Here is a 20,639-nt window from a genome sequence, read left to right on the forward strand (position 1 = left end):
AACCAAAAAGGAAAAAAAAATTAGGCTGCTAAAATCTGTCAGCAGCAGAATTTCTATCTTGCATACGTTTATTTTTTAACTGTGCATAATTCCAAATCAGTTTAAGATGCCAGTTAAAACAGGAATAAATGTCTAGCACTTTAAAGAGAAAAAATTATAATATTTCATGGAAATGAGTCTGGACCTCTGTTATGAAGCACTTATTAGATGGAGATCCTCTCACTAGAAAAGTGGGCCAGACATTCATTGTGTGAGTCAGAAAGGCAAAGGAGATCTGAGTCTTGTCTAGTCACCCTGAATAATTCCATAGCACATGCATTTGTCTAGATAGCAGCTCTGGTTCTTCTGAAATACCTGGTTGAAGGCCAGATACTGGCAGATGCTGAGCACCCATTATGAAGGAATGGGTAATTTCAGTTCTTGTTGACATCCATGCTGAAAGGGCTTCCCAGCTGAGGGCCTTGTCTTAAAAAATTTGGAAACCAGCACCAACAAAACAGATGTCTGTAAGATATACAGACTGGCACAGAGGGTCTCAATCCTGTTTGTTATCTGGATGAATGTAAAGCAAATCCCCCATTTTACTTGACTGTGATCTGGATAAGTATCAACTAGTTTAGTCAAGGCTAATTTCACAAAATATGGTGTTGCTCCTACTTTAATACCTGAAAACCAAGAATAATAAAGAAAAAGTCACTACAGAAAGTGAGACTAGGCTCATTTATCAGAATTAGTTGAGACCATTAGGTTTGCTTGCTAGTGATTTGGAGGGCTTTTATTCATCTAGCTACCCTTTGAAGGGATACAATCTCCATTTATTTGAAGAGTACAGAACTGTCACTTTTGATTGTCTCAAATATATGAAGGAATTGCTTGCAAAATAGCTGTAGCCAGGAGTAAGGATGCTGCAGATTGTCTAGTAATTAAATGTATCCATCATACAAGATGGAATATGAATGGTAATATTCTGAAGGAAGGAATGAAGCCAGACTAGCAATCTCTGGGGTGACCTGACAAGAGAAATACATCTTTCGGTTGAATATTGCCTAACGCAGAAACCATCTCTAAACTAATGGAAGAAAGCTAGAGTAACTCCTCTAGAAATCATTGGTAAGCAAACTTTGGCAAGCCTTGGGTTTCTTACCTGTACAAAAATTACAAAAATTCCACATATGAGAATAAAAATCTCAAAAAAATATCCTAGAAAGGACTAGCAGTTTAACAAAAGTTGAAATTACTTCTGTTGTGGCTATCATTATGTAAAAGTAATATAATCTCTTTAAGGTAAAATCCAGCAGAAAGTATATTTTCTTACAGATTTTCAGGAGAACAAAACATTATAAGTAAAAAAGAGTTTAGGAAATTGGATTGCTTTAAATCACTAGTCCTTTCTTCTCTTGCACAGTTACATATTTTGCTCTGTGTTAGTCTAAGTTTGAGGGAGATATTGTCCTTTATTTCAGAAGTTCAAGTGCAGTGCACATTGGTAGTTTCCATCTGCCTTTGAGCTCCTGCTGAGCTGCAATATCTGCAGGTAGGAAGATTAAATAAGTCACACAAGAGCAGAGGAAGAAAACAACACGTTCAGCAAGGCTGTCCATTAAAAGGGCCAGTCTTCTTTCACATAACATTTAACCTGCTTTGACATTGAGAACAGTTCTCTCCTTCACTCTGAAGTCATCCTGAAATGTAAATATAATTGCTTTTTTTTTATGTAGCCCCCCAGAATATTCCTCAATTAGAATCTCTTTTAAAATATATTTTTTGTGGCACTACTGGCCATGCCTAGAGCACTATATCCAGTTCTGGGCTCTTCAATGCAAGAGCCCTGGGTATACTGGAAATAAGAGGCCCTTCCAGCAAAGGGCCTCTAAAATGATTAAAGGACTGGAGCTCCTCTCCTGTGAGGAAAGGCTGAGAGACTTGACATGGTTCCACCCAGAGAAGAGAAGGCTCAATATGTATAAATGCTTTAAGTGAGTGAGCAAAGAAGATGCAGCCAGGGTGTTTTCAGTGGTGCCCACTGACAAGACACCAGAGGCAAGGAAAACAAGCTGTAACAGAGGAGGTTCCATCTCAACATCATAAAACACTGAACTCAGTGCACTGAACTCAGTTTTAAGACTAAAACTCAGATCTTAAACTTTTGCAAAACATTTCTGAGGGCCTTTATGAGTATTTTAGGAGAATATCCCTTTTATCAAGGGTTTTCCAGCAGGTTAGTTTTTCCATTACCAATACATATCAGAACATTTTCTAAAAGACAAAAAAATCAATATAAAAATTATATCAAATATCACATTGCAAATATGAATCTATGATGGAAGAAGTATTGACATGTGGATTTTTAATTCTACAAGGCTTTTCTTTCAAATTTTTCATGGGGTCCAAAAGGAGAAGGTAGTTTGGACAAATTTGACAATTTGTCTGCCAAACATACACTAATTTCAACTTTGATGGAAAATACAGAAGGAAAATATAACTCCTGTCTTTATAAAGAGACTGTTAATCTGACTGTCCCTTAAGAAGAGAAAAGGTTACCAGATTTTATGTCTATTCCATTTAAAAATATTAAATATACAGGAAAGGGAAGAGGGTGATATACTGCAGCTTTGCTAAAACCTTTTAAGTACTTGCTTTACAGAGCACATCCCTCTATGACTTACTTTACTTTAGCACTCATATTTCAGTAAGGATGATCTACCTTCACTGTGCCATGTGGGATGCAATTTAATAACTTTTTATAATGATCTTACATAAACTCCATCTTGGCCAAGATTTCCCATAAACAAAGGGTTGATTATACTCTTAAGCAGTAGATCATTTGGGTTCAATTCTGCTTCTACTCAAGCTGAGGAATAGCACAACATAATACTATCAGGACAGATCTAAACATCTTAACAGACTAGACCTTAATAGCCTGAGGTGCTCCAGATATATTAAACTTTGATTTCCACCAATCTCCTTTTTCTTTTATGGTTTATAGTCAATCTATATTGGCTTTTGACCAATTAGGCTGAATGCTGCGCAGTATTAAGAAAGCACAGCAATCGAAAACCAGTAAGAAATCAAACCTATTCTTCCCCACATTCAAAGTATGACAGAGAGATACAATCTCAAATGAACTGAGAAGTTTCTTATTTTTCATGGAAAAGTTACAGCTCTCAACAAAGATGATCTGGCCTTATCATATACCTTTGAACAAAAGAACTCACAGAACTTTGTCCAGGTTTGCACAAGGAAAAAAGGTAGGACTCTATCCATCTGTAGTATTTTAAAGTGTATTTCCTTCTGAACTCTTCAACATCTCACAGGGCTAAAAGCTATTCCTTCACACAGAAAAGTTGAAATAGAACAGCAATAGCAGCACTAAAGAACAAACACAGGAGAATGGGCAATGATTCTTTCAGTCACCCTGGATTGCTGCTACAGCATTGGTGTCAGAAATAAGACAGTTAATGGGCCAAGATACCCATCTGTAGGCACAAGGAGTTTTGACTATATCTCTGTTCCTGTGTCTGCACCCTCCACAGCCCTACTGTCAATGCTACTCTTCTAGAAATCTCAAGACTATTTTAGGGAAACAAGGATACTTCAAACACAAGAGACAAATGCAATTTTTGCTGTGCTTTGGGATTTTAATGCTGTAAGGCATTGTTCTTCACACTTCTCTCCATAGCTCTTAGTATAAACATGATTCTGAGTGAAAAAATGGAGATGCTGTTTGCAGCACTCTGGGAGATAAAGCTTTAACAAACACTCCATGTATCATGAAGTTAAGAGTTATAGCTGCTGGATTTCCTGATGAGCTGTTTTCTTAATAGAAAATCACTTGTCTCATAATCAGAAAACCCACTGGAAAAGAAATCTGCTATGACAGAATGTAATTTTTCTAAAGAGCTTCTTAAATTTAAGCACAATATTTCATTTAAATCTATTATTTTACGACATTAACTAGAATTACTCACAAAGGAGTAGTAAGAATAATGCTAACTAACAATGAATAAAACCAAGACAACTGATTATTTCGTTTTAAAATGTAATGATAATTATTTTTAGAAATATGAAAAGCAGTTATGAAATGTCATTAAACTTTTCCACAAACACTATTTTGTTAGAAACTCAGTTCAGAAGTAAATTAATTTTAACTGTCAAATCTGTGCAAAACACAAACTCAGTTCCATTCAGCTGCATTCTCCATAAAATCCTGGTGGAAGGGCCTGTGAGACAGCTTCTGTATCCATCCTAGGTAGGAAAAATCAGACCAGAAAGTTTACACCTTGTGTTCCTGCTTGGCCCACAGAATTTATGGTATGCAGAAATGCGCATGTGGGAGCCAGAAGTCTGCCTGCATTTAATATTACTGGATCCTGAGCAGAGGATCCTAAGCTTTCTCAAGGAAAGCACATTCATGGCACATAGAAGTGCCCAACCCTCTGTAACAGACTATTTCTCAGCTGTGTGCTCTTCAAACAGAGATGAAAAAAGGGGAAAAATATGAACTGCAACACTACACACACTACATCATAAACGGAATCAAGGGGGAAAATACAACAAAGAAAAATTTGAAATGACAAGTTGTAGGCTTTCTAGCCATTGGAAGAGACAAAGCATTGGAAGAGACAAACCACTTACTTCATTTTATCTTACTTTTGTGACCTATGAGAAAAAAAGCCAGGCCAGTTATTCGTGCAGCCCTTGTAGTTCAAGGCTAAACCAATGAGAGTACACTGTAAGCTGAACAAAGAGCTGGGAGGTTTGTGACTCCACATTCCTCACCTGATGCTTTGAAATACTGGAGGCGTTTTAGCTGTAATACAAAATCTCTAGGATGGTTAATTTGCAAATACTTGTATTATTAAAAAACAAAAAAATGTTTGGGGTTTTAGTTACATGAGGTAAGACTCACAGAAGCAGATGTCAAGTTTATAAATTCAAGCTGGAGTCTATGCTGGATTGCTTTTTTCTTTTAAAAACAATTTGGATCATACTTGCCTCTTGCACCATCTTATCACCTAAGGCAAATGTAACTCTGGCACTCAAAAGACTCAGCACCACAGGTACCTGGACTTTTTGAAAGGAGTTTATAGTTTCAGTGGACAATGCCAAGTGGGCTGATTATAGCCTTATGGTAATTGTTGGCTTTGCCCCAACAGACTGCTTTCCTATGTCAGTCTGCTAAACACAATCTCATTGTTTAGTTTTAAGCACAAGGCAAGTAATTTTTTACTCAGAGTAGGATGTAGCTATTTTTCATTAAATTTCTAACTTGTTTTCAATATAAAATTTTACATCTTACATTTCTTTATTGAATTCAGTGAAGAGCTGTAAATCATTGTCTTGTTAAAGAACTGGGATTGACACTAATGACAAAAAAACCCTTCACTTTTTTTTGATCTGTTTCTTATTTGTAAAAAAAATTATTATATTCTGCTGACTGAGTTAAGACCATATTCTGATCAGTCTAAGCAAATGATTCCACAGGATTTTGACTACCATTTCCCTTCAAAGTCTCTCACAGACTACCAAGGCAGACATATGGGAATAAAAAATTTACTACACATCACTTATGTTTGCCTTGCAGACCTCCAGGCATCCATGTAAGCCTCCACTCTCAAATTCATTCATTGCCACAAATTTAGCTGACATTTTGAACATACTGGTGTTATTGGAAGAGTTGTAGAGCTTTAGTCTTTCTTGCTATTCTTACAAACTTATAAACTCAAACTTATAAACATTCTTATAAACTCAAGGTCAGATAAGAGATGGGTCCCCTTTCCCTCTCATACAGCCAGGGACTTGAAGGATATAATGCAAGTTTATCTGAGGCTATGAAAATGTCTAGTACATTATCATAAAAATAATGATTCTAGATCTAGTTTTTCTCAGAATAATGATTCTGGATATTATTCACTTACTGCAACAAAAAAGTGAATTCTTTCCTTAACTTTAATAGAAACAAGTTTTTTTACCCTTTACCTCAGCTTTAAAAAAAGAGCTATCATTGGATAATATTGTTCATATAACATTTCATTCTGATCCTAATTTTGTGACATTAAAAGGGAGATAGAAGACAGTGATTTGAGATTAACATAGCTGTATTCTTTATGAATGGGTCACAATAATATTGCAATTATTTTCCATTATTATTGCTTTGCAAAGTGTAGCAAAATCATCATTCTCCTCTGTACATAAACAAACACAGTCTTGACTAGTATTCAGTGACATCAAACTTAAATATTCCAGGTGTCAGAAAAAAATGAGGTGACAAAATGATTTTGAGTCATTTTTAAGTTAAATCAAGTTTCATAATAGAAATTGAAGAATCTCAGTATAGTTGGCTTTTCCATTATCACACAGTATATGGGATATTGGGACCATATCTATCTCTGACATCTAACAGAGCATACCTCAGCATTTAGGAGTCAATTCTGAATACAATTGTGTGAACAATTGATTTTTCAGTGACTGACTGTTGAACTGCAGTATTGAAGATAGTTTGATCAGGTTGAACTGCAATCAAAAATTAAAAAGATACTAGCATGCAGTTTTTTTGCATCTGAAATAAAACCAGAAAAAAATATATTTGTTCATATGGCATGATTTAAGCTAAACACTTGTAATAAAAGGAAAGGAATCAGAGAGCAGGGAGATCAGCAGGAGCACACCATTTTGAATTGGAGTGAGGGTATTTACCCAGCTGGCAAAAGATTGAGACAAAGATGGGCACCAACACTAAGAGTTTTCAAAACCACTTTCCCCTCATTTCAGGAAAATGCACTAAACATATGTTCTTGTTTTCATGCGCAGTAATTTGTTTGTTTAAAGGCCTTTCCTTTTCCAATCAGAAGAGAAAAGATATTTCCTATCTGAATCTATTTGGTAAATTTGGTAAATTGTGTTTTTCAAGACTTTTGGTGAATGGTCATTTTACATCATCTATCTCTGTAATTTTAAAATCATAATTAAATCTTGATATATTGAGGTCTTTTGTGGGGAAAGAGTTGTTGGGGTTTTTTTAGAAAGCTAAAAATATTATGTCTCTTGATCTGATGATAATAAAAAATTCTAGGAGTAGCATAGGGTGAAGTGCAATGCCAGTGAGATATAGTCTTTCAAAGGGTCGATCAGTGAAGGAAACCTGTCAGCACATCTGTTATCCCCAGAATCTTATCTGTACATTAATTTTCATGTGAAAACAAAATTGGGCCTTCAGATTATGTATGGACAATTGACTTAATGTGACTTTTGGCATAGAGTAAAGAAGATTTTTCTGTTACATTTGTGGCTTGAGGGCTCATGGCCCTACTGTGTGACATAAGCATGTCCAGCCTAAAGCGCAGTCACTGCCCAGCAGACTACAAATTTCAGCCAAAAAATAGAAACTGAGCACAGATCTCCTAAACAGCCAACCCAATAGCCATTCACAGTGTCCCTGTTTAATTTCTACTCCTTATCTGCATGGCAATATAAAAAAACCCCATTAAGGCAAGAGGTTTTAATAGTTTTAATTATCTTCAGAGCCAGATATAATCACAAAATACTGTGAGGATATATTGCATATGAGGCACATAACAGAAGATACCAGAACAAATAGTACCTGGTCAGCCATGCAGAGGCAGAATATTAATCTTGGCATGTCTCACAATGGCATGGTTTTCTTGCCATAATGAAAACAGTAATTCCACTGATTTACCAGATTTAGGCTACTGATACATGAGAAAGTGACTCTTGGGAACCAATTAAATACCATTTAATATAAAAAAATACCATTTATTTACTGGGTATGCAGAGAATGAAAGATCAGGTGCAAACTCTAAATTACCTTCAGTTTCTTAAAGGCAGTAGAAGGTAAGTGCAGCAACAGGGATGCAACTTACAAAAAGGCTAAAACCATCAGCTGGAAACATCTGGAGGAAGTCAGTGAGATATTTGCTCTTAAATTAGTTCAACTCTTGATGATTCCATGCAATTAACTTGGCTTTTTTATCTTCTCATGCAATAGGGTGCTTCAATACAGATTTAGCTATGTAATTACTCAACAAAATAATTACTTAATTGCTTAACTTGAATATTACCAGCCAAGTATTAATAGCTAAATAAATAAAGAAATATCAGTTTTCTAAATCCCAGCAGTACCCCCAAAACCATATCAGCTAGAAACCTGGACAGACTTACCCTTATTTGTGGTCATTTGTTCAATATGTATGCTTCTTCAAGTAGTCCCTGATCATTAACTTTTTTATTTATAAAGCTTGTGAAGTTGCAAAATAGAAATACCTTCACTCCAAGAAGAAATTTCTCATAATAATACTGTTGCAGTAGTTCAAGAAACTTATTGGTTTGTAGCAGTCAGGAACCCAAGATATATTTGAAAGGTACATCAAGCTCCAGCCACTGAAGTATTTTTTTCTGCACTCTCCAGAGCAATAAAATCAACATAGAAGTGGGCAGAACAAACCTTCCATACAAAGAGAGAACAAACTCATACTAGTGTTTTCCATTTAAACTCTGCCTTTGGACATCCCAAACTCCCTTTTTAAGGCACTATTAGTTTTGGTGTACTTTTATCATGGGTAATTTGCATCTCTAAATTTTAAAGATATATGATGAGTGTATTCCAATTAATAAATAATACCAAATATGTTAATGACACCAAAGGCGTTCATTTACATCAGATGTCTTTCTAGTGCACTTCCCTTTCATTTAACTGCTTTTTGGTGAGATCTATCAGTAATGTCCTTTTCTTAAATCCTTAACTAAGATAATTTTCTTAATCTTTAGCCTGTTACTTTTAGTCTGTTTAATATTACACTGTACAGCAAAATCCTTCTGACACAAACAGCTAGCTTCAATGATGGATAAATATATCAAGGACATCAGCTCAGGTATGCAGAACACCTTTGCTGCTGCAGACTGCTTGAATTCCATAGAGAAACATGAACAGATAGGGTGTTTCCAGCTGAATATAGCAACATGGGAAAGAGCAGTGCAGTGTTTTCATTTCAAGTTAAAAGGTAACAATCTCTTATTGTGATCAGTTACTTAAAGGCTGCTTTCAAGCTAGCTTTGCAGTCAAAAATGCTTAAATATTTAATTTTTTTTCTAAGAGATCATGAACCAGTTCCTTGAGTGAAAACAAGCATACCTGAATTGAGTGTACTTGAGTATAAAAATGATGGTTTCCTTTACAGGAAAAACATATTAAAAGTAATATATCTGATAGAACTCTAGCCTTGACAGATGTAGATAAATAAAAGTTGAAATTTAGTGCTAGTTTTGTCACAGGAAACATAATGCAGAATATAGGCCAAGATGAATTACAAAAGTATCACAGTTTTAAATGCAATACCCAAACATGTTCCAACCCAGTGTGAGGCTTCTGTCTTTGGAGTGTTCTCTGTTTTGCAGCCCTGACTAACTTCAGCCATTAAACTCCAGTTATGAATGGTGAGATGACGGAATCAGGGCCAAGTGTGTACCTTGCATTGATACTATGGTATACATACCATAAAACTGCATACTGTGTTCCAGGCCCACAATCGCAACTTTTTATTGGGGTTTTTTTTTTTGGGTTTTTTTTTTTTTTTTTTTGTCATTTGGAAAATAAGAAAATAAAATGCATACTGTGCATACTGTCTATTAGTTATTCCTTTGATAGACAAACATTGCAATGAAGTCAACATGGCCTTCTTGCTCCTATTCCTATTTCTCTTTTTCACCACTCACTACTTCACTATCATTGTTTCCCCTTCATCAACCCATGATGGTTTTCCCAAATCTAGCAGAGACTTTGCATGAGCAAAGCAAACAGTATTTGATCCCAGACAACAAATTAAATTAGTAGTGGATACTAACTGCTCTCACATGAGTCACTTTCTACTTCCAGTAAGACTCTGCATCCAAACCTTGAATGTCTAGTACCTGACAAGTAAATTATCTCAGCACAGCTTAGTTGCTGTTCATGTGATGGAGGAAGGAAAACAGGCAGCTTCATTCTCTTTTAGGTAGACTCAACACCTTATTGCATTCGCAACCTACACAAGCTGTTTCCTCCCTCCATGGTATTATTCTTCCATGGAACCAAAGGACACTCTGCTTTCTGCACCCAGCAGAGAAGACAAATGCTGCTCTACCTATGGACTGCAAAGGAGGGAAGGAGGGAGGAAGGCAGGGAGAGAGAGCTTTGTGCCTTCCCTGCTTCTCCCTCACTCCAACTTTGTGCTCTGGCCAGATGCAAGGTGACTCTAAGCAGTTACATGTGTGGACTTAAAGATTACAAGACAGAAAGAAAGTGGATGGTCCCTTTTTTTTTCTCCTCCTGTATATGGAACTCCTTTCTGTCTTTCCTGGGTGCTCCCTCTGTAGACTGACGAACAACAGGTCAGAGGAGACAGAAAGGCTTTTTACCTGCCAACCCCAGAGTTCAGGATGTGTTGTTTCTCCTGCAGCAGTTGATGACACCCTAACAACCTTAGCAGCACTGGAGCTGCATTCCTACGCTGTAACAGGGGAAGCAGGACCAAGGGCCTGAACTAAGGTCTTGGCAGGTAAGTGAAGGAGCAACCAGTATCAAAGAGCTTCGTTTGCAAGTGTACGTCTCTGTAATGTTTAAGTCTTAATATGTGCTCTGCTTTACCTGGGAGCTTAAACTTCCAGTTTTCAGAAGAGTATTTGAGAATACCTATTAGCTCTGCCAAATGCTTGAAAAAAATGTTGAAGTCACTCATAAATGCAGAGAACCTATAAAGGAAGATTATTTGTGCTAGAGATGTCTCAGAGCTGGGATTTCTTCTTAGAGCTGAGCAGGAGTTATTTAGATTAGTGGGGGAGGGAGAAGCTTTATGCTACAAATATATTTTTGTAGCAACACTTAGAGCGACTGAGACCATCATTGTATGGTGAATACTTAATATTCGAAATATGAGCTCTTGAGATTAGAAGGGGGATTTTTTGCTTGGTTGCTTGTTTTCTCTCAACTGGACACATAGGGAACACCTGATGAAAAGAAATTTCCATCTCCTTACTACATTCCACTTCTTAAGCTGAATTATCAGAACCAGGTTTTCCACATGAATATCTAAGTCACTCAAAACATACTTTATTTCAGTAGTTATCAGGAATTGTGGGTTTGCTGGCAATACCCTATTCGAGAAGATTCACAGAGAACACACACAGAGGAAGTCTTTACCACTACAGCAAATCTGATTTAAAAGATATTTGCAAAATAATAAGTGATTCTAGTTAGCAGTTCTAAAAAGAAGCAAAAAACCATTAAAAATATCCTCTCATAAAGGAAGCCTTTCTTTTCCTTGCTTGTAGTAATATGAGGGTAATGGATGCCTTTCTGCTCAGAGGCCAGTATATTTTACTTTTTGGAATCGAAAACACATTTAGGTCAGAAGAGGAAATCATAAGGAGCTGCCACATGCTAAGTTCTGAATCTGAGCCATCTACTGCCACTGTATCTTGGAGACAGAAAAGGGAACATTCATAAAGCCTGAAAAACTATCCAGAACTGGTGGGGCATCAAAGCCCCATCAATATCCAGTTCAGATATTCATATCCCCCCTACTCATACTGTTCCTAGTATTCTCAGTTAACTAAGTGAAATCACTCCAAAAGTGACCTCTAAGTATTTTCACATCTTTCAGTGGATAAACTGTGAGCTTCTAAAACACTGCATGTGCTAATAGCAACTGTAAATTAATATTCATCATAGTTCAGGGGAAAAGTCATTATGAAAACTTTTCTCCAAAATTTTAGACACAAGAGTTAAAAATGATACCCTATATAGGACTATACCTTTTAAAAATTTGCATTACTGTAGTCATTGTCTTAAATTAACTTTCTCTAGACAAAATAAAGTGTTGTACTACATTGCAGCCTCACTGTTAGGAATGAAGATAGAGGAGACAATGCAGGAAGGCCAATACATACGACCAAACTGGAGAGTATCCAGGTCATAGAAGAATGGTAAGTTGGTCAAACTGTTATCTAATAAGTGTTTTGTCCTTAACTAGTATCAAGAATTGTCTTGGGTTTAATTCTTTGGGAATGTCTTTTTCATTGCTTTTCCTCCAAAAAATTCTATACAAAAGGAAGCAAAATCTGTCCTGACAATGAAATGACAGCAGAGACATTCTCAAGTCAGGTTTATTTACATTTTCTTATTTGTGGGCAAGAACCATGGGGAGAAATGGAAGATGCATAGACAGTTCCATATGTGGGTCTCTGTAAGAATCCTCTGCTGCCTGTGAGAGTACTTTTTCCCGTCTCTCCAGACAAGAAGAAAAAATAATAGTCACAAGTGTACTTCATGACCAGATTTTTAATGTGGCTACCTTTCATAAAGCATCTTGAACTATGGTTTCACTGGAATTAAAAAAAAAAGCCACATACCTTGCAAACCAGGTTAAACACACAAAGTCTGAGCTTCTACTTCTGTCTAAAGCTTGGGGCCATGTTTATTATGTGGGGAAAAATGGTAATCTGTCAGGGAACCTGAGTAATCACACAAGAAGAAATTTCAAACTTTAAAGGACATATATGATGACAAAAAAAACCCCAAAAAACTCATTGCCTTTATTGTTAATCATCATCTTTTATGAGAAGGCAATATCGTAAATAGTAAAATATGATAGTGAAGAGCTTCCCAACAGACAGTAAGGGAGCCCAGGTTGTTTGTCAGCCCCATTCAGCTCAGCAGGTTCTTTGAACTCTCCTCAGTGGAGAGCGCAAAGTTCTGAGAGGACTGTTCACCTTAAAATCTGTGTTTAAACTTTTTCATTCAGTTTACAATTACTTTACGGTTAAAAAATTTGTGATTTATCACTAATAGCTTCCCATCATCCATTCTACCTTGCATATAGAGTAGGAGTTGATAAATTGACTTGAACAGAAATTATATAGACAAATGTCACTTATTGTGCATCATGATAACACAAACAGTAATGACAACAGCTAGTAAGGCTCTTGTGTTGGATCAGGAAGGAGAGGGCAAGTGCTCAAAATTAAGTTTGAAACTATATTAAATTGTTGCTAAGTAATCTGGATAATTACTTTCTTAAGCTGTTCATTGGTACATTAATTGATGCCAGTAAGTCTTCTGATCACTTACCCAGTGCATCCACTGGTAAAAGCCAGGAAATAGTTTCCTTCAGGAAATGGAAATAAGGACTTTTCCCCATTTCTTCTCTTTCCTGTTTTGCCAGCAAAATCCATCACATCTCATGCCAAAAGATCATCATTCAGGTCAATAGCATGAAACAGAGGGAAGCTTAGCAACCCTTACGTACAAGCACAGAAATATGCTAATTTAAAATCTCTCTGAATTACTACTTTGTTTGGCCTCATTAGTATGCTTTTGGCTGCTTTTTGTTTTTCTTGTTCCTCCTAAACCAAATTGTGTACAGTCACCATCAGAGGCAGGCAGGGACATCAGGTGTCATCTAAACTCTTCACAGAAGAGTCTGTTTCCAGCTTCCTGGAATCTCCTTTCACTCCAGAGGCAGGAATTCAGTGCTGTTGTAGGATTTTGTCTTTGAGCCACTTGGCTAAGAACACCAGCAGAAAACTCATAAAAAGTCAAGTGCATGTCTCATAACATTAAATACATTTAGTGGGCTAATGGGATAATGAATGCACAAGTGAAGAGCAAACAAAATTCCCCTGTTATTGCTGAAGTTTTTTTGCTTCCAGTTTTTTTTTGCTTTCCAGTTTTTTCAGTCCAAGGTGAAAACCTTGGACTAAAGTGGGTCAAAAGGAGAATTTTTGGATGAATATATGAAAACACCACTACAAAAATAGAAGCATATTTGTAATGATATTTTCTTTTGCAGCCAAAACCCTACTGCAGATGAAATTTTGTCTTGGGCTCAGAATTTTGACAAGATGATGAAAACACCAGCTGGGAGGAACCTTTTCAGAGAGTTTCTTAGAACGGAGTATAGTGAGGAGAACCTGCTTTTCTGGCTTGCATGTGAAGATCTAAAGAAGGAACAGAACAAGAAAGTTATTGAAGAAAAAGCAAGACTTATATATGAAGATTACATTTCTATACTATCACCAAAAGAGGTAAAGCTGTAAATGCTCCACTTGCATTTTCTGTTATCCCAGCAGGAATGTTATACACTGGACTGCCTAGTGAGGGTCTGAAAGTCCGTCAGATGAAAGTCTTAGTATGAACATTAAATCAGGAAAGGAAGGGACACAGACAGTAGAGATGCAGGGACAGGGCCATTTAGCATTACCAGCCACAACACATCCAAGTTCTCTATAAGGCTCAAGAAACTCCAGTAAGACAAAGCTGAGAAATAGCTTTGCCTCTTTAGTAATGCTACATGTTGGAGAGAGAGGAAATAAGTAATGCAAATGCAAATTGATTTCTGGAGAAAAAGCACCAAACTGAAGGAATTTAAATCAGAATCTTTATAGATTTATCTGCTGCTGCAGTTGTCTAGGAGAAAATCTGAATTTCTACTGGTTATTCCTATGTGAGAGTCCAAGAATGAAGATGACATATTTTATCTAGTGAAATGTATAATATCTAGGGAATTTTATAAGATTTTATTCAACCCTTTAACTGAAATAGAAAAATTTTAAAATTATCTTCACCTGTAGTAAAGAAAAAGCATCCCTATCAATCCATGTTTTATTGTACAAAGAGATACATAAATATATAAGCACTATAGAGTTTTTCTTAGGCCACATCATGTACTTTTCTTTGCCTTATCTTTGTGCAGTGCATTTGAATTTCTACTCAATGGCATTATGCTAATTTATGCTCACTGTGGAACTTCCTTCCTACATTTTACTTTTTCACTACATTCAGTAATAATTTGCAACTTCATTCATATGAATGAAGCCAAAAGTGAATTATAGCTCCATTATCTTCTCTTGTGCCATAGTATCTACTTTTGCTTTGGAGTGAAATACAATTGCCAATACAGCAAGCTAATAATAAGCTTTTACTCTAATATTCTTCTGTATTTTTACCAGATAGGTATGTGATGAATGCTCATTTGTCTTTTTAAGCTAAGGCCATTCAGCATTTAAAATTCAAACACTAACCAAGCATTGTTTAACAAAGCTACTCACAAACTTGGTGCACTGGATGCATACAAATCTCATCAATCCGGTTGCTCCTGCCCATACTGGAAATCTTAGGAGGCAAAAAAGAACTGTTTGCAATGCATTAGAATAGCATGGGAACTGAAAAATTCTTGTTCATCCAGGCATGCCTATCCAGATGTTACCTTTTGGCAGAAGAGCTGATATATTTAGCATGACTGGTACAGTAAAGAAGTTATTGAGGCAGAAGGTCTTAGTGTTCTAAACAGATACTTGGTATTTATCTGTTATGCAAAAAAATACCTTTGGTAATTACAACTAGTTTTGCCATCTGGCTTTAGTGAGTCACTGAAAAAATACAATGCAAATTAACAGTTCCATAATTAATTTTGGTTTTCACATTCTCTGAGTGCAATTAACTTTTATTATACTCAGTGGCTCAAAACCCCTCTACCCTGCCAAATTTGAGGGGTTTTTTATCCCAGCTATTATGTTTGATATTGAAGAAACAATTAGCTGCACAAACTGTTTTTGTTGATATAAATGTGTGTGCCTGGGTGTCAGGGGGCAAATTCCTTAAATCTTAGTGTCCTTTCTGTGCTGTAGAAATGCAATGGTTTGGGCTTGAAATCTATTCAAACACATTCTGAAGGCACATGGTTGCAACACTGCCACGCAAAACTGCCATAGTACTGTACTCCTGCCTACACTCACTGGCTGAGCAGCACCACTGGTCTCTCATAGTTGTGCCTTGTGACTGACAACCAAGTGAGAGCAAATATTAGAGGAGAAAGCTTGTCTGCTCTGTCAGTAGCATAATCCAGTACGCCAACAAACCAACAGTGCCAGATTCTACAGCTGGTAGTGAAGACAGAATGAAAATGTATATTTACCTCTCAGTGCTGTACCATACTACACCACAACACACCAGCATTTTTCAAAGACTTTGTTTCACCATGTATGAAAGCACCAGCTCACCATCCAAACATATTCTGAGTTTTCATCTTGGTTACCATCCTTTGTGTATCAAGGTTGAAGTCAACCCTTCAGACAGTATGAATATCTTTGTACAGTTGCAGAGCAGTAGGGTCAGATTGCAACTTGGTGTAAATCACAGTTTCTTAACTGATCTCTTCTTGGCATTTATCTACTCAGGATTTTAGCCCTTTTCTTCTTAGCTGAGTAAACCTTTACTGGTCCCAGTGGGCCTTGCTGCTACTGCCATTTCATTTAATCCAGAACGCATTAATTTACTAGGTTTTATAGCATTTTGTGGATAAACTGTACATTCACTCAAATTTCTAAAGGATATTCTAAAATCATCTGGGCATTCATCCCAAGCACAATATGCCCTTTTCTGCCTGCCTAGGCACAGGAGTTCATCACAAATGGTAAGTAAATGAGAAGCTAAAACTGAAACTTGCTAACAACTTCAATATGGATATATGATCTCCTGAAAGTATGAATTACCAGATGTTAAAGAGTTCTGACAAGAAGAAAAAAATCTGATAGAAATATTTAATAATAATAGGGAGATTAACACAATAAAAATTATAAAAATCCCTGGGTAATTTGTAAGGAACAAATGTAGTGCCTGAAAAAGAAACAGAAAAAAAAAATCTCTAGTGCAGCCAGATAAGAATGATGAATAGAAATCTTCTAAAAGTTTAACCATAAATGCTCAGAAAAAAAACTGCAGCTCTCTGAATGAGGGTAATTCAACATTCATTTCAGAGAAACATTTTTAAATGCAAACAAATTATTTTTTAAGGTAAAACAATATGTTTTGGAAAACTGCAGTTGCACTGCATTTGATCTGCTGTACAGCTGCGTTTCATTGCACAGATCTTAAGAGGGATGCAAAGACCAAGTCAAAACTGAAATAGAGGTGATGGTCTCAGTGCATTACTCAGTAATTGTGTAATGGTTCTGAAAGAAGCACAGAGCATTACTTGAGTAACTGATAAACTCAGCATGTTCAATGGAGCCCTGAGAAATTAAGAGACATATTACTGTTTTTCCAATGCTATTGTTTTATTATTCTGTGCTCATCTTCTTCAGGTTAGTCTTGATTCCCGGGTGAGAGAAGTGATCAACAGAAACTTGTCGGATCCCAGCCCTCACATGTATGAAGATGCCCAGCTCCAGATATACACTTTGATGCACAGAGACTCTTTTCCAAGGTTTTTGAACTCTCAGATTTATAAGTCTCTCGTTGAAAGTATTACAGGCTCTACTTCTGAAACTTAGTTTTAATTTTCAAACAAAATAACTTGATTTTTTTTTGTTTTTTTGGGTGGGTGGGATGGAAGAAAATTAGTTTAATAACATCTGGAGCTGGGTTCCTGGAGAACTACAGTTTAGCACTACTCAGGCTACTGTGAAGAAAAAAAATACATATTATGGTCTCTGTCTACATTTTTACCGAGGTCCTCCTTGCTCAAGATGGCGTGGGAGGGGATCAATGGATTTGCCAAAATACATTTATTTCACACTCCTTTCACCCTACTGCAGTCAAGATTGCAATGATGTATTTGTAGTTTTATGAACAATCTCCTTGTGTATCCTCACACTGCATGTGCAAGGTAAAATTGCTTCACTTACCACTTAGTTGTTGCAATATTTAATCCAATAATATAAATTATAGCTGTATTTAAAAACTTTTTTTGTGCAATACAGTCCTATGGTACATAGAAACAGTTACAGCAAACCAGAAAGAGGCTTGCATTTTTTAACATCACTAACTAAAAAGCCAATTTTTAAGGTGTAGCATTACTCTACATGCTCTACTGAGTACAATACACTGACTTTTTGAAGCCAATATTTCTGTACAGAGAAAAAGAGCTATTTATCACTGTTTATTTAAAATAAATCAAGTGGAGGATTCCTCTGGTTGTTCACTGCCAAAACTGTGGCATTTTCATTACAGAGTTTGCAATGTCAAAGAAAAAGAAAAATAAAAGGAGAAAAAAAAAGCACAAATCACTTAAAGGGATCCATTTCTGGGTGACACAATCTATGCGCTGATATTGTTTAATTGTCAAAAGAACAAAGATTTTCAATGTACATTTCAGATGTCAGATACTGTAATTGATTTATTAAAGACTGGCTATCCAGTTCTAACACTGTTGTATAATGTTATGTACTTCAGAAAAAAAAAAAGAAACAAGAAACAACACAAAAAGCTTGATAATTTAGTTTTTTGAATAAAAAAAATTTAATAAAAGATTGCCTACATGTAGCATTTTAGAGCATTTTAGAACATTTTGATGAACTGCATCTGTTCTGTAAGATACTTTTTTTTGAAAGCTAAATCCGGTAAAAAATGTTTTTAAATGAAGTAACGTTTTACAAGGTGGCGGGTTAAAGAAGACTTATCTTAGCTTCTAGCCTCGTTGATTTTGAACAACTCCTTGAAAACAAGGGGTTTGGAGAGTAATATAAACCAAACTTCAAGGGCTTCTAAACCCACAGATCTTACCCAAGCAAAATGCCTAGAGAAACACAATGGGTATCTTTCCTGGGTAAAGATTCCTGTACTGAGCCCTTAATCATAGCTAAGGCAGCACAGTACTCCCATCACTAGGCTGCCATGGTGTTTTTAATAGGTGTTTGCTTGGCCTTTTTATCAAAGAATGTCCAGTTTCAGGACACATTTTGATGTTTAAAGAGACAGTGACTTGGAACTTAAAAAAACCCCATCTTCATACCCACCATACACAAGCAAAATGAGTGTTAGCATCCCTCAAAAACTGCTAAAGATACAGCAAGAAATTGCTCTGAATACTTGTTAAATATATATATATATATATATAAAATGTTTGTGTGCGTATATATATATATTTAATACTGACAACCATACTAAGACTTCAGAGGCAAGGTTCTTCTCACTTATGTAGGACTAAACATGGCACGAGCCCATCGCTTTCGATTGGCCTGCAAGGTCTGGCAGTTGTGTCCTCGAGTGGAATCTGGCCTGAGCACAGTTGGCTCCAAGCCCTCAGTTACTCCCTGCGGGCAGCCTCCGGTGCCGGCTTTGGCGGGAGCTGCTGCTGCCGAGGCAGGTCTGCTGTGGCACCGTAACTGGGAGCATGCAGGTCTTAGTTTATCTTCTGGGGCTTATTTTTTTCCCTTTGTTTTACTACCTCTCATTTTCTTAATTTATTGAACATGCTTCTGATAGCAGGTTTGGGGAATTTTTTAGTCATTCTTTTTACTTGAAACCTGTGTGCTTTTTTTGGATATATATATGAACAATTTAACAAACTGTTTCTTAAACTGATTTGGTTTTGTAATTTATATAGAATTCAGGAGATGATTAAAAGGGCTATTCTCTATTCCCTATGCAAATATTTTAACTGTTGTAGTGTTTGACAAAATGGGATCTAAAACAAAAATCCGCAAAGTGGAAAAACAAATCTGTTTACAGTGGCATTGCTGACTATCCTACCATATTCAGCACTTTTAAATATTGTTATTTATGAAAATGTAGTTTAAAATGCAAGACAAAATATTTATAAATGTTTCTTTTAATAAATACCTGTTTTGTCTGAAAGTGCTACCGTGTTATGACAACTTTATTCATGTTGGTTAGCTACTTACCATTATGAATAAAATATTCAATTATGATACTGATAGAATATGAGCTATGATGTTTACAAATCCTGAGGGGGGAAAATTCAGTGAAAAAGGACTGCCTCCTTCTACTGTGAAATGCTGTTAGGAAAAAAATAATTTTTCTTGCTTTTTTCTAAATTGGAATTTAACTATGGTCCTACATATGTCTAGTATCATCTGACTAGTTATATTTACTTGGTACTAAACATATACAGCATCATATATGTATATATTTACATAGTGTAATTTCAAGTTCTTGGTGTTTGAGGCACAACACATTTAGTGCACACATCTAAGCAATGTGTAAGAGACAAAACTGCATGCATAAGTCTTGACAAATGTAGACTTGAATATTCTTAATGTTACTATTTGATGGTGACCTGCTAGTCATAAGCTATCTTTATAAGATATTTCACACAGGTAGAACTTCTTGTCAACACAGACAAGTCATCATTTCAAGACAGGTTTAAAGCTAGGTGTGCAGGCCCTAAAATATTACCTTGATTTCTAGCATAAGGTTCCAAAATCTGTATTTGGAAACTGTGACATAATTTTGAAAAATATTACACCAATCTTCAGTGTAATACTGCAATGAAATCACGTTTAAAAGTTTATTGTCTAAAATCCTCTGTTGAGAAGGATTTAAAAATTGAACATAGCATGTAAAGTTTCTTTCTTGGAGCAAATGCTTGCATTAAAACATTTAATATACATTTCGTATATTGGTTTGGATTTCCCAAATTTTTTTATGACAAAAATGGATGTGGTCCAAATGGACAATAAGTAACATGATCTCATTGCCTATCATATAGTTCTTTGAACACAAACTGTAAAAAAGTCAAGCTATTAAACTGATTTATTGTGCATGCAGTGTACAATACACTTTGAAAAACTGCCTAAATACACTTATTCTATAGCTTGGAATAAAATAAGTATGTATTTAACTTGTA

General features: G+C 36.0%; 1 protein-coding gene across 3 annotated transcripts in view; it reads left to right on the top strand.

Moving 5' to 3' along the window:
* Positions 1 to 20,639, top strand: part of RGS17 (regulator of G protein signaling 17) — a 71,169-nt gene extending 50,530 nt beyond the window's left edge. For 2 of the 3 annotated variants that reach the window (XM_036380023.2, XM_036380020.2), the window contains exons 3-5: positions 11,887 to 11,976; positions 13,842 to 14,076; positions 17,134 to 20,639. In XM_036380023.2, coding sequence (XP_036235916.1) covers positions 11,887 to 11,976; positions 13,842 to 14,076; positions 17,134 to 17,322 — 514 coding nt within the window. In that variant the 3' untranslated portion in view covers positions 17,323 to 20,639. The remainder of the gene's footprint in view (positions 1 to 11,886; positions 11,977 to 13,841; positions 14,077 to 17,133) is intronic. The other variant, XM_036380021.1, reaches the window with a different exon arrangement.

The sequence above is a fragment of the Molothrus ater genome, chromosome 3 (genome assembly GCF_012460135.2).
Source record: "Molothrus ater isolate BHLD 08-10-18 breed brown headed cowbird chromosome 3, BPBGC_Mater_1.1, whole genome shotgun sequence".
In the NCBI taxonomy this organism is placed as follows: domain Eukaryota; kingdom Metazoa; phylum Chordata; class Aves; order Passeriformes; family Icteridae; genus Molothrus; species Molothrus ater.